Source organism: Coregonus lavaretus, assembly GCF_964263955.1.
Source record: "Coregonus lavaretus genome assembly, chromosome: 11".
In the NCBI taxonomy this organism is placed as follows: Eukaryota; Metazoa; Chordata; class Actinopteri; order Salmoniformes; family Salmonidae; genus Coregonus; species Coregonus lavaretus.
The window spans coordinates 15,868,910-15,881,975 of NC_139998.1; the positions used below are offsets into that span (position 1 = coordinate 15,868,910).

Here is a 13,066-nt window from a genome sequence, read left to right on the forward strand (position 1 = left end):
CCTGTACCTGTCTCGCAGGTGTGATGTTCGGATGTACCGATCCTGTACAGGTGTTGCTACACGTGGTCTGCCACTGCGAGGATGATCAGCTGTCTGTTCTGTCTCCCTGTGGCGCTGTCTTAGGCGTCTCACAGTATGGACATTGCAATGTATTGCCCTGGCCACATCTGCAGTCCTCGTGCCTCCTTGCAGCATGCCTAAGGCACGTTCACGCAGATGAGCAGGGACCCTGGGCATCTTTCTTTTGGGGTTTTTCAGAGTCAGTAGAAAGCCCTCTTTAGTGTCATAAGTTTTAATAACTGTGACCTTAATTGCCTACCGTCTGTAAGCTGTTAGTGTCTTAACGACCGTTCCACAGGTGCATGTTCATTAATTGTTTATGGATCATTGAACAAGCATGGGAAACAGTGTTTAAACCCTTTACAATGAAGATCTGTGAAGTTACAAGTTACTTTACAAATTATCTTTGAAAGACAGGGTCCTGAAAAAGGGACGTTTCTTTTTTTGCAGAGTTTATATACAGTTGAAGTCGGAAGCCAAATACATTTAAACTCAGTTTTTCACAATTCCTGACATTTAATCCTAGTAAAAATTCCCTGTATTATGTCAGTTAGGATCACCACTTTATTTTTGTTGCAAAGAAAAAGCCATATCACAGAGAGGCCAATAAAAAGAGAAGATTAAGATGGGCAGTCTGAGATATGGCTTTTTCTTTGCAACTCTGTCTAGAAGGTCAGCATCCCGGAGTCGCCTCTTCACTGTTGACGTTGAGACTGGTGTTTTGCGGGTACTATTTAATGAAGCTGCCAGTTGAGGACCTGTGAGGCGCCTGTTTCTCAAACTAGATCCTCTTGCTCAGTTGTGCACTGGGGCCTCCCACTCCTCTTTCTATTCTGGTTAGAGCCAGTTTGCGCTGTTCTGTGAAGGGAGTAGTACACAGCGTTGTACGAGATCTTCAGTTTCTTGGCAATTTCTCACATGGAACAGCCTTCATTTCTCAGAACAAGAATAGACTGACGAGTTTCAGAAGAAGGTTCTTTGTTTCTGGCCATTTTGAGCCTGTAATCGAACCCACAATTGCTGATGCTCCAGATACTCAACTAGTCTCAAGAAGGCCAGTTGTATTGCTTCTTTAATCAGCACAACAGTTTTCAGATGTGCTAACATAATTGCAAAATAGTTTTCTAATGATCAATTAGCCTTTTAAAATGATAAACTTGGATTAGCAAACACAAGGTGTCATTGGAACACAGGACTGATAGTTGCTGATAATGGGCCTATATCTTGATCACATTCCAGAAGTTTTCAATGGGGTTCAGGTCTGGAGATTGGGCTGGCAATGACAGGGTCTTGATCTGGTGGTCCTCCATCCACACCTTGATTGACCTGGCTCTGTGGCATGGCGCATTGTCCTGCTGGAAAAAACAATCCTCAGAGTTGGGGAACAATGTCAGAGCAAAAGGAAGCAAGCTTTCTTCCAGGACAACCTTGTACGTGGCTTGATTCATGCGTCCTTCACAAAGACAAATCTGCCCGATTCCAGCCTTAATGAAGCACCCCCAGATCATCACCGATCCTCCACCAAATTTCACAGTGGGTGCGAGACACTGTGGCTTGTAGGCCTCTCCAGGTCTCTGTCTAACCATTAGACGACCAGGTGTTGGGCAAAGCTGAAAATTGGACTCATCAGAGAAGATGACCTTACTCCAGTCCTCTACGGTCCAATCCTTATGGTCTTTTGCAAACCTCAGCCTGGCTCTTCTTTGCTTCTCATTGATGAAGGGCTTTTTTCTAGCTTTGCACGACTTCAGCCCTGCTCCTAGGAGCCTGTTTTGAACCGTCCTCGCCGTGCACTTCACCCCAGCTGCCGCTTGCCATTCTTTTTGAGTGACATTTGAATGAGTTGGCGGTCATCCCGGTCAGTAGAGAGTCGTTTTCACCCTCTGCCGGTCTGTAGCTTTGTTGTCTCCAATATATGCTGCTTGACCTTGTTCTTATGAACCGCCGTCTTTGAAATTTTAAGGATGGAAGCAACCTGACGCTCACTGTATCCCTCTGCTAGTAAAGCCAGAATTGAACCCTTCTTTTCCTCACTCAAAACTTTCCTTTTCAACTCTTTTGGCATGGTCAATAGTTATTTTTTGATTAATATTACTTTTGAGGTACTATTAGCACTGTTTTTGCCATCCAGCTGGTCCTATTACAAGAGGATAGTGATGACCACAGCAGTGGTTTTTATACTTTTCCTCGTTAAATAAGATTTGGTTAATGTGATCACCTAATCAGTACCTAATTCAGTAGAATGAGGTGTGCCTGTGTTGGAATTCAACAGACACTGGAATGGAATGGCTGTCATACATGTAGAGATACTGATTTAAGAAAAATGTGCAGTGGTCTCTTAATTTTTTCCACAGCTGTATATCTATCTATCTATCTATCTATCTATCTATCTACCTACCTACATCTCAACAGGGCCAGAATGTGTTATCAGACAAGAGGACACTAGAAAAATGGTGGGCTAGGGATTGCAGCTACCAACAACATAGCTGCGTAGGCTGTCTAGTAGAGAATTACCGATAATCACCCGAGCAGATATATCAGGCCGATATTGGCCTTTTCTAGTCTATCGGCCCTTCTCTAGCGGCTTTGATGATAGTCCCTCTACATAGTAAAACTGCTGCTATACCAGCCACCACTCACCGCCTGAGCCACGAGCACAATGCTGTGGAATGTCTAGGTCGGAAAATCAGCAGCAGCAAGCTAGCTTATTCTCCAACAGAAAGGTGCAGTACTGACAAATGGGTTTATTGGCACAGTGACCAACATTTTACTCCTGTTGCAAATATTAGTTTAGTTAATTTACCAATAACAAAGCTTGTGTCGACATGCCCAGACATGCCCGTAATAAGCAAGCTAGCTAGCTAAGCAGATAGCTATATGACCTGTTAGCAAAGATTACGATAACTAACCCTTTCATCTGTGGTTTTAGCTCGCTAGCTAGATATATTAGCTACTATGCTAGTTAGCTGGCTAGATAAACATGGTGCTAAGATATCAGATAGGAGCTAATAGCCAATGTAGCTAGCTAACGTTAGCTGGTTATCATTTTGAACTTGCACCATTTTCGGCAACGAGCCATCTGCTGATCTGACCAGCTGCAATCATATTCGTAAATTGACAGTTGATAGTTGGATTAGATGATTGTCGTAATAAGGAAAGAATGAATTGTTTCAAAATAAAGGTTGGCAATATATGTTTAGCTACCTAAGAATCTTACTGCATGTTTATGGACCAAGAAAGCTGTAGATCAGCGTGCGTGTTTTCACTTCTCAAACTATGGGTAGATTTGAGTCAGAACGTGCATTGTCGTTTCATATTTTTTTCTACCCTTGTTCTCCTTGTTAGATATTATGCACATTTATGCCTTTGTAGAAACTGTAATCACCATTGAGCTAATTCTCATAGTAGCAGTAAACAGCAGCAAATGATTTGAGCGATGGAGAGAGATGTGAGGAGATGTGAAAGAGAGCAGCGTTACAACCTCGCTCTATCCAATTGTAGCAGCAGGATCAAGTTACAACCCGCCCATTTCTTGACAGATAGATGAACTAGCCAATTGAGTTGTTTAGAGATGTGTCCTGACAGCTGAAAACCTGATCCTGAAAAATGACTTAAAATCCTAGTTTCATAAGCATCCGTGATCACAAATCATTACGTTGGACCCATTTGCATGGAATAGATGTTCTTTTATATTCTCAAACTAACAGCAGTGCCTATATGATGTCCTTCCATACATGCATGACATGCTGGAGTGATGAGCCTATGCAAATGTTGTTGATCAGTAAGCTAATATACAGCTGAAGTCGGAAGTTTACATACACCTTAGCCAAATACATTTAAACTCAGTTTTTCACAATTCCTGACATTTAATCCTAGTAAATATTCCCTGTTTTAAGTCAGTTAGGATCAACACTTTATTTTAAGAATGTGAAATGTCAGAATAATAGTAGAGAAGAAAAAAAAATTGTGATCCAATTGACATTTTAGTCATTTAGCAGACACTCTTATCCAGAGCGACTTACAATTAGTGAGTGCATACATCTTTCATACTGGCCCCCCGTGGGAAGCGAACCCACAACCCTTGCGTTGCAAGTGCCATGCTCTACCAACTGAGCTACATGAGGGCCAATAGAATGATTTATTTCAGCTTTTATTTCTTTCATTACATTCCCAGTGGGTCAGAAGTTTACATACACTCAATTAGTATTTGGTAGCATTGCCTTTAAATTGTTTAACTTGGGTCAAACGTTTCCGGTAGCCTTCCACAAGCTTCCCACAATAAGTTGGGTGAATTTTGGCCCATTCCTCCTGACAGAGCTGGTGTAACTGAGTCAGGTTTGTAGGCCTCCTTGCTCTCACACGCTTTTTCAGTTCTGCCCACAAATCTTCTATAGGATTGAGGTCAGGGCTTTGTGATGGCCACTCCAATACCTTGACTTTGTTGTCCTTAAGCCATTTTGCCACAACTTTGGAAGTATGCTTGGGGTCATTGTCCATTTGGAAGACACATTTGCGACCAAGCTTTAACTTCCTGACTGATGTTGCTTCAATATATCCACATAATTTTCCTTCCTCATGATGCCATCTATTTTGTGAAGTGCACCAGTCCCTCCTGCAGCAAAGGATCCGTGCAGTTGCAAACCGTAGTGTCTGGCTTTTTTATGGCGGTTTTGGAGCAGTGGCTTCTTTCTTGCTGAGCGGCCTTTCAGGTTATGTCGATATAGGACTTGTTTTACTGTGGATATAGATACTTTTGTACTTGTTTCCTCCAGCATCTTCACAAGGTCCTTTGCTGTTGTTCTAGGATTGATTTGCACTTTTCGCACCAAAGTACATGCATCTCTAGGAGACAGAACGCGTCTCCTTCCTGAGCGGTATGACGGCTGCATGGTCCCATGGTGTTTATACTTGCGTACTATTGTTTGTACAGATGAACGTGGTACCTTCAGGCGTTTGGAAATTGCTCCTAAGGATGAACCAGACTTGTGGAGGTCTACAATTTATTTTCTGAGGTCTTGGCTGATTTCCTTTGATTTTCCCATGATGTCAAGCAAAGAGGCACTGAGTTTGAAGGTAGGCATTGAAATACATCCACAGGTACTCAAATGATGTCAATTAGCCTATCAGAAGCTTCTAAAGCCATGACATCATTTTTTTGAATTTTCCAAGCTGTTTAAAGGCACAGTCAACTTAGTGTATGTAAACTTCTGACCCACTGGAATTGTGATACAGTGAATTATAATTGAAATAATCTGTCTGTAAACAATTGTTGGAAACATTACTTATGTCATGCACAAAGTAGATGTCCTAACCGACTTGCCAAAGCTATAGTTTGTTAACAAGAAATTTGTGGAGTGGTTGAAAAACGAGTTTTGATGACTCCAACCTAAGTGTATGTAAACTGCCGACTTCAACTAAGTCCCAAATGGAAGGCAAACAGATGGTCATCTGTAGCACCACAGACTCCACTGATCAGCCAAAACAAGCTTGATAACTCAATGCATGCACACACTCCTATTGAATATGCATTCACCTATATTGTGAGTAGGCCTATGCCATCTTAAATTGACCCAGTTTATTAAGAGATTTATCATTCAAATACAATTACTATTATGTTATGTAATTTTGTCATCAAAATTGTTTTATTTAATGATATCGACCTAAAATATCATCCATCAACTTTCTTGACTACCAAGAAACGGTATTGGCCCTAAGAAAATCCATATAGGCCGTTCTCTACTGTCTAGCCATGTATACTCAAAGATAAATTAGTATGCAATGTCTTAAAAGGGCAGAGTTTGAACAGTTAAAACACGGTGTCAACAATCTGAGGCGACTCATTCCGCAGAAGAAAAAACATGCGACAAATGAGCACTCCCAGCCCCGACTCTGTCACTCCAGCAGCAGCAGCACATATGGCCACAGATAAGACAGACAGGCTTTGGGCCCGGGGCTCTGCCGGGTTTAGAAGCTGGTGTTCTGGGAAAGCAGAGACCAGTCTGCCTCCACACACCTGCAGCCGCACCACACAGCCCCCCTTCCAGACTCCATTTCCCAACGTCTCCTGGAGGCAGCCATTTGAGACGCTATGCCGTTACAGAGCACATCAGCTGACTAAGTCAGTGTCTGAATGAAGAGTGATGGGTTGAGAGGGGAGGGGGAGGGAGGAGACGAAGAAAAGAGCTGTCTGACCTTGTGCTCGATCATGCTGCTGATCTCAGGGAGGAAGTTCTGGCTGATGATGCGATATAGGTGGCGGTCCTGGGGGGACATTTTGTCTTTGATGCTCTCGGCCAGACTGGCCCACTGCTCCTCCGTGTCACACACCAGGGACCAGGCACCGCGCTCCCGGTCTGGACGGACAGACAGACACAACATCATGGTCAATATACTCCAGACTCTGACATTGCTCGTTCTGATATTGCTCGTTCTAAGGAAGGGGGGGGGGGAATTATATGTCTATCGTGTGTATTGTCATTGTATTACTAGATATGACTGCACTGTTGGAGCTAGAAAATAAGCATTTCTCTGCACCTGCGATAACATATGCAAATCTGTGTACACGACCAATAAACTTTGATTCGATTAGATTTTTCTGAACACGAGTCTCAATCGTCAGCATCAATATCAGAAGTTGGAGTCAATCTAAATAGATCATGTTTCTGATAGCTTTGCCTTTTTGCTCACCTGTGCCTGAGTGCAGAGCTTCCAGTCCATTCTCCTTCACTTCGTTCTCCACCTCACTGAAACCCAACAGGACGGTCCATTCAGTATTTACCATCCATTCCAAAGCATTGCATGAACAAGGTCTGGGGAATAAAGCTGGTGAATACATGTATTTCTCTGGAGACGTTTTGTTTGAGAACGGAGAGAATACGAGACCACTAAGGGCTCCTAACCAATTGTGCTACTGTGTGTTCTTTCACGTTATTTGTACTTATTTTGTACATAATGGTTCTGCCACCGTCTCTTATGACCGAAAAGAGCTTCTGGATATCAGGACAGCGATTACTCACCCCGAAATAGATGAAGAAGTTTTATTTAACAAGTCGGACGCCAAGGATTTTCTTCAGACACCCGACAAGGCCCAAATCCCCATCATTCGCATCAGAAAGAGACGGAGATGTCGGGGTGCCTTGTAAGGATCCGACGGCGAGTGGGTAATCTGCCTCTACCATCAGTCATATTAGCCAACGTACAATCATTGGATAACAAAATAGATGAACTACGATCACGGATATCCTACCGACAGGAAATTAACAACTGTAATATCTTATGTTTCACAGAGTCGTGGCTGAACAACGACATGGATAACATACAGCTGGCGGGATATACGCAGCATCGGCAAGATAGAATAGCTGCCGCCGGTAAGACAAGGGATGGCGGTCTGTGTATATTTGTAAACAACAGCTGGTGCACTAAACCTAATATTAAGGAAGTTTCGAGGTAGAGTATCTCATGATGAGCTGTAGACCACACTATTTACCAAGAGAGTTTTCATCTATATTTTTTGTAGCTGTCTATTTACCACCACAAACCGATGCTGGCACTAAGACCGCACTCAATGAGCTGTATAATCCCATAAGCAAACAGGAAAACGCTCATCCAGAGGCGGCGCTCCTAGTGGCCGGGGACTTTAATGCAGAGAAAATTAAATCAGTTTTACCTAATTTCTACAAGCATGTTAAATGTGCAACCAGAGGGAAAAAAAACTCGAGACCACCTTTACTCCACACACAGAGACGCAAACAAAGCTCTCCCTCGCCCTCCATTTAGCAAATCTGACCATAACTATCCTCCTGATTCCTGCTTACAAGCAAAAACTAAAGCAGGAAGCACCAGTGATTAGGTCAATAAAGAAGTGGTCAGATGACGCAGACGCTAAGCTACAGGACTGTTTTGCTAGCACAGGCTGGAATATGTTCTGGGATTCTTCCGATGGCATTGAGGAGTACACCACATCAGTCACTGGCTTCATCAATAAGTGCATCGATGACGTCGTCCCCACAGTGACCATACGTACATACCCCAACCAGAAGCCATGGATTACAGGCAATATCCGCACTGAGCTAAAGGGTAGAGCTGCCGCTTTTAAGGAGCGGGACTCTAACCCGGACGCTTATAAGAATTCTCACTATGCGCTCCGACAAACCATCAAACAGGCAAAGCGTCAATACAGGATTAAGACTGAATCATACTACACCGGCTCCGACGCTTGTCGGATGTGGCAGGGTTTGCAAACTATTACAGACAACAAAGGGAAGCACAGCAGCGGGCTGCCCAGTGACACAAGCCTACCAGACGAGCTAAATTACTTCTATGCTCGCTTCGAGGCAAGCAACACTGAAGCATGCATGAGAGCATCAGCTGTTCCGGACGACTGTGTGATAACGCTCTCCATAGCCGATGTGAGTAAGGCCAGACGGATTACCAGTACGTGTACTCCGAGCATGCGCTGACCAACTGGCAAGTGTCTTCACTGACACTTTCAACCTGTGCCTGACTGAGTCTGTAATACCAACATGTTTCAAGCAGACCACCATAGTCCCTGTGCCCAAGAACACTAAGGTAACCTGCCTAAATGACTACCGACCCGTAGCACTCACGTCTGTAGCCATGAAGTGCTTTGAAAGGCTGGTCATGGCTCACATCAACACCATTATCCCAGAAACCCTAGACCCACTCCAATTTGCATACCGCCCCAACAGATCCACAGATGATGCAATCTGTACTGCACTCCACACTGCCCTTTCCCACCTGGGCAAAAGGAACACCTACGTGAGAATGCTATTCATTGACTACAGCTCAGCGTTCAACACCATAGTGACCTCAAAGCTCATCATTAAGCTAAGGACCCTGGGACTAAACACCTCCCTCTGAAACTGGATCCTGGACTTCATGACGGGCCACCCCCAGGTGGTAAGGGTAGGTAACAACACATCTGCCACGCTGATACTCAACACGGGGGCCCCTCAGGGATGCGTGCTCAGTCCCCTCCTGTACTCCCTGTTCCCCCATGACTGCACGGCCAGGCACGACTCCAACACCATCATTAAATTTGCCGACGACACAACAGTGGTAGGCCTGATCACTGACAAGGATGGGACAGCCTACAGGGAAGAGGTCAGAGACCTGGCCGTGTGTTGCCAGGATAACAACCTCTCCCTCGACGTGATCAAGACAAAGGAGATGATTGTGGACTACAGGAAAAAGAGGACTGAGCACGCCCCCATTCTCATCGACAGAGCTGTAGTGGAGCAGGTTGACAGCTTCAAGTTCCTTGGTGTCCACATCACCAACAAACTATCATGGTCCAAACACACCAAGACAGTCGTGAAGAGGGAACGACAAAGCCTATTCCCCCTCAGAAGACTGAAAAGATTTGGCATGCGTCCCTCAGATCCTCAAAAAGTTCTACAGCTACACCATTGAGAGCATCCTGACTGGTTGCATCACCGCCTGTTTTGGCAACTGCTTGGCCTCCGACTGCAAGGCACTACAGATGGTAGTGAGTACGGCCCAGTACATCACTGGGGCCAAGCTTCCTGCCATCCAGGACCTCTATACCAGGCGGTGTCAGAAGAAGGCCTTAAAAATTGTCAAAGACTCCAGCCACCCTAGTCAGACTGTTCACTCTGCTACCGCACGGCAAGCGGTGCCGGAGCGCCAAGTCTCGGTCCAAAAGGCTTCTTAACAGCTTCTACCCCCAAGCCATAAGACTCCTGAACAGCTAATCAAATGGCTACCCGGACTATTTGCATTGTTCCCCCTCTTTTACGCTGCTGCTACTCACTGTTTATTATCTATGCATAGTCACTTTAACTATACCTACATGTACATATTACCTCAATTACCTCGAATAACCTGTTCCCCCGCACATTGACTCTGTACCGGTACCTCCTGTGCTACTGTTATTTTACTGCTGCTCTTTAATGATTTGTTATATGTACTTTTTTTAGTTATCTATTTTGTACTTAACACTTATTTTTCTTAAAACTGCATTGTTGGTTAAGGGCTTGTAAGTAAGCATTTCATTGTAAGGTCTACACCTGTTGTATTCGGCGCATGTGACAAATACAATTTAATTTGATTTGACAGAGCCTGCTGCTGGTCTTACCTTAGCTGGGTCTCCTCCACTTTCATCTTCTTTGGTGGTCTTCCCCTTTTCCTCTTCTCTGCTGGTTTGATCTCAGGGGCTTCACTGTACGGACAACACAGTGAAAAACAAATATCCGCCCACACTTTAAATTAAACAGGCCTTTTACCAGGGTAGCTATTACTGGAGTGACCCTTATGATTAACCTCTAACAAGCTAATAAGTACATAGTTATGGAGTAATTACTATGTTGGTGCTCACTTTGTCCTTCGTTAGAAAACAGAATTAGCAGTAGGAAGTGCTACTGTTTACATATTACATATCTCATTGCCTTACAGAAACCATAGAGCATATATATACACACAAAGTAACAACACATAATACGTAATGTATACACAACCATATATATACACACACACACACACACACACACACACACACACACACACACACACACAATGTAAATTATCAGATAATCCATAAAAAAATTACTGGTTATATACCAGCATAGCGTTCACATACTGTGACCTCTGTTTGTATTGGTGAATTACAGGCAAGCAAAACCATCCAACGTCTACAGCCTTTGCCCTATGATGCAACCCACTTACCCGAGCTGCTCTGCTTTCCTTTTGACCGGCTCCTCTTTGTACATGCGGGTACCATAGAAGTACCAGTAGAGGGCACCGCTCCCATCTTGCCCCAGCGGCTCCACGCGCAAGCTGTCCGCATCCAGGCCCTGGGATCAAACATTGCATGGATTAATAATGCATATACAGTATCACTTAATTCACTACATCAGGTTAGATAGCACTTCTTAAGTCCGTCACCATCAACAGCGTCACAATAAAATCCCCATAACTACAGGTTTCCAAAAGAAGAGTGTTTTCCCAGTTTGACTGTTTACCCATGCTAACTCTGAAACAGTCATAATAACAGGAGTTTAAAACAGGTGCAGGCTTGCGGTACAAGGTGTACTCTTTCCCTGTGTGTGTGTGTGTGTGTGTAGTGTATATGTAGTACCTTGAGCAGGTCGAAGACGTCTGCGGCGTCCAGGCGGTAGTCACACAGCCTGTGCAGCAGCTCCACCTGTGTGCGCGGGGTCAGCTCCTCAAAGGGCCCCTGGCGCAGGGGGTTGGGCTTCCCCTCCTCCAGCTCCCAGCGGTAGTTGATGATGTCGTCCAGATAACCGCTGAACGCCTGGGGACTAAGGGGGGCGGGGAGTGATTAGTCCCATATGCTAGTATGACAATACAGTAGTGAGGAGGGGTGGGTAACATAAAATCATAGAGAGCTCTACTGCAGTGAATTTGGTTGGAGCAGACTAGTCAAGGGTTCCCATACAACATTTGAGAATTTAGGCCTAGTTCATTGTTTCTAACCCATTCATGTCACATACTCATTAATTGCTTAAACTAGAAGTAATTCATTCTCAAATGCCTACCGTGTCAAAGGTCAAAAGGAACATGTGTTTGTATTGATACCAATCAACAAAATTAAAATTAAATGCTGATTGGGCGATAGTTCGACAAAAATAACAACAATCGCCATAATACATAGACCTTTAAAGAGTCCTTGGGATACGACAATATGGCGCACCACTATTCATTCACTTGCAAATGCTTGTCCTTAAAGTGTGCTTTGTAAAGCAAGCGCATATAATGTCTCAATTTCAACAGGCTGTCTATTGTGACAGAGACCGTCATGAAATAATTCAAGCTGCCATACCGTAGTGGTTCTGTAGAGAAAAGGAAGGGAAAAAGAGAGCAATTTCTTTGCACTCGAGTGGGTTTGTTTCATTGTTCTTTTGGATGCTGGTAAATAAATGTTGGTTCCGGGTCAGATCTGTCTGATTAATCTGGAACCCTTCAGTTCCTGCTCAGACGCACAGAAACAAGTGCTCAGGGCAGGGGTGAGTGCCGATGCAACAGCAGAAAAGAGAGGAGGAAAACTGGAGAAAAAATTGCCCATCTTGAAAGAGCAGTTTGCACTTTCACACAGCTGGAGGCCCCCCACTACCACATCTCTCCCTTTCTCCTGCTCTGCTAACACACCCCCGCCCCCCTCCCCAGCTCCGCCGGAGCGTTTAACGCGTGCGGATGAAAAGGGCAGCTCTTTGAAAGGCCAGAGCCGAGCATCCACCCCCGGGATGCCAGCGGCTGTCCAGTCCAATAAGGCAGGTTGTCCTGTTACCGCCTGCCTGAGTGTGGAAACTGGATCAGCCCTAACCTCCCTCATCCCTCCCTACCTACCGAGTCACAGGCTGATTGGTGCCTACCCCAGTGATGCTGATGGAGCAAGAGCAGGAGAGGGGGAGGTAGTGGTGGTAGGTGGGGGCCCCTTCAGGGCTGGAACATTCATTTCACTTTCCTGTGCTCTTCCCACTCCCTCTCTCTCACACTTACTCATCAAGGAACTGTCCCCCCCAGGGAAAAATCCACCTAACCCCAGTTTCCTTTGTGAGAAGCCTCACTCAGTTGCAACGGCTGATTTCAACACAAGCTGTGCACACCCTGATGTGCTCACTACTAACAGGGTTTGTGACTCAAACTTCCTGTGTTTCAGGCCCATTTGGCCCCTGGATGTTGTCGCCAAGATTGGTCTGTTACAAGGAAGGTAAATAGATATGCTGCTCTGTGCTGGTGAGCTAAAAGGTTAGGCCTAGTTCTGAGGCTCTCTCTAGAAAAAGTATTAATATTTAACACCCGTATAAATAAAGATTGAATAAAGGATGTGGGAAGGCTGGGGGCACTACTTACGTGATGTCTGTGCGCTGGTAGCATCCTTGCAGCAGTGAGATGAGGAGGTCAGACAGAAAGTCTATGTCCTGCTTCTGTAGCGCCTCTTCTATCTCCTACCACACAGAGAGAGACACAGCAGAGGGAAGAGGTTAACCTTTGAGTTATATGGCAA

The 13,066-nt window shown here is 44.8% G+C and overlaps 1 protein-coding gene across 1 annotated transcript in view; it reads right to left on the reverse strand.

Moving 5' to 3' along the window:
• The window catches only part of LOC311137063 (chromatin remodeling regulator CECR2-like), a 99,423-nt gene that overhangs the window by 33,955 nt on the left and 52,402 nt on the right, over positions 1-13,066 (reverse strand). The window contains exons 2-7 of the mRNA XM_084171386.1: positions 12,913-13,007; positions 11,177-11,360; positions 10,765-10,892; positions 10,178-10,261; positions 6,748-6,803; positions 6,253-6,413 (exon numbers count right to left, since the gene is read on the reverse strand). Coding sequence (XP_084027512.1) covers positions 6,253-6,413; positions 6,748-6,803; positions 10,178-10,261; positions 10,765-10,892; positions 11,177-11,360; positions 12,913-13,007 — 708 coding nt within the window. The remainder of the gene's footprint in view (positions 1-6,252; positions 6,414-6,747; positions 6,804-10,177; positions 10,262-10,764; positions 10,893-11,176; positions 11,361-12,912; positions 13,008-13,066) is intronic.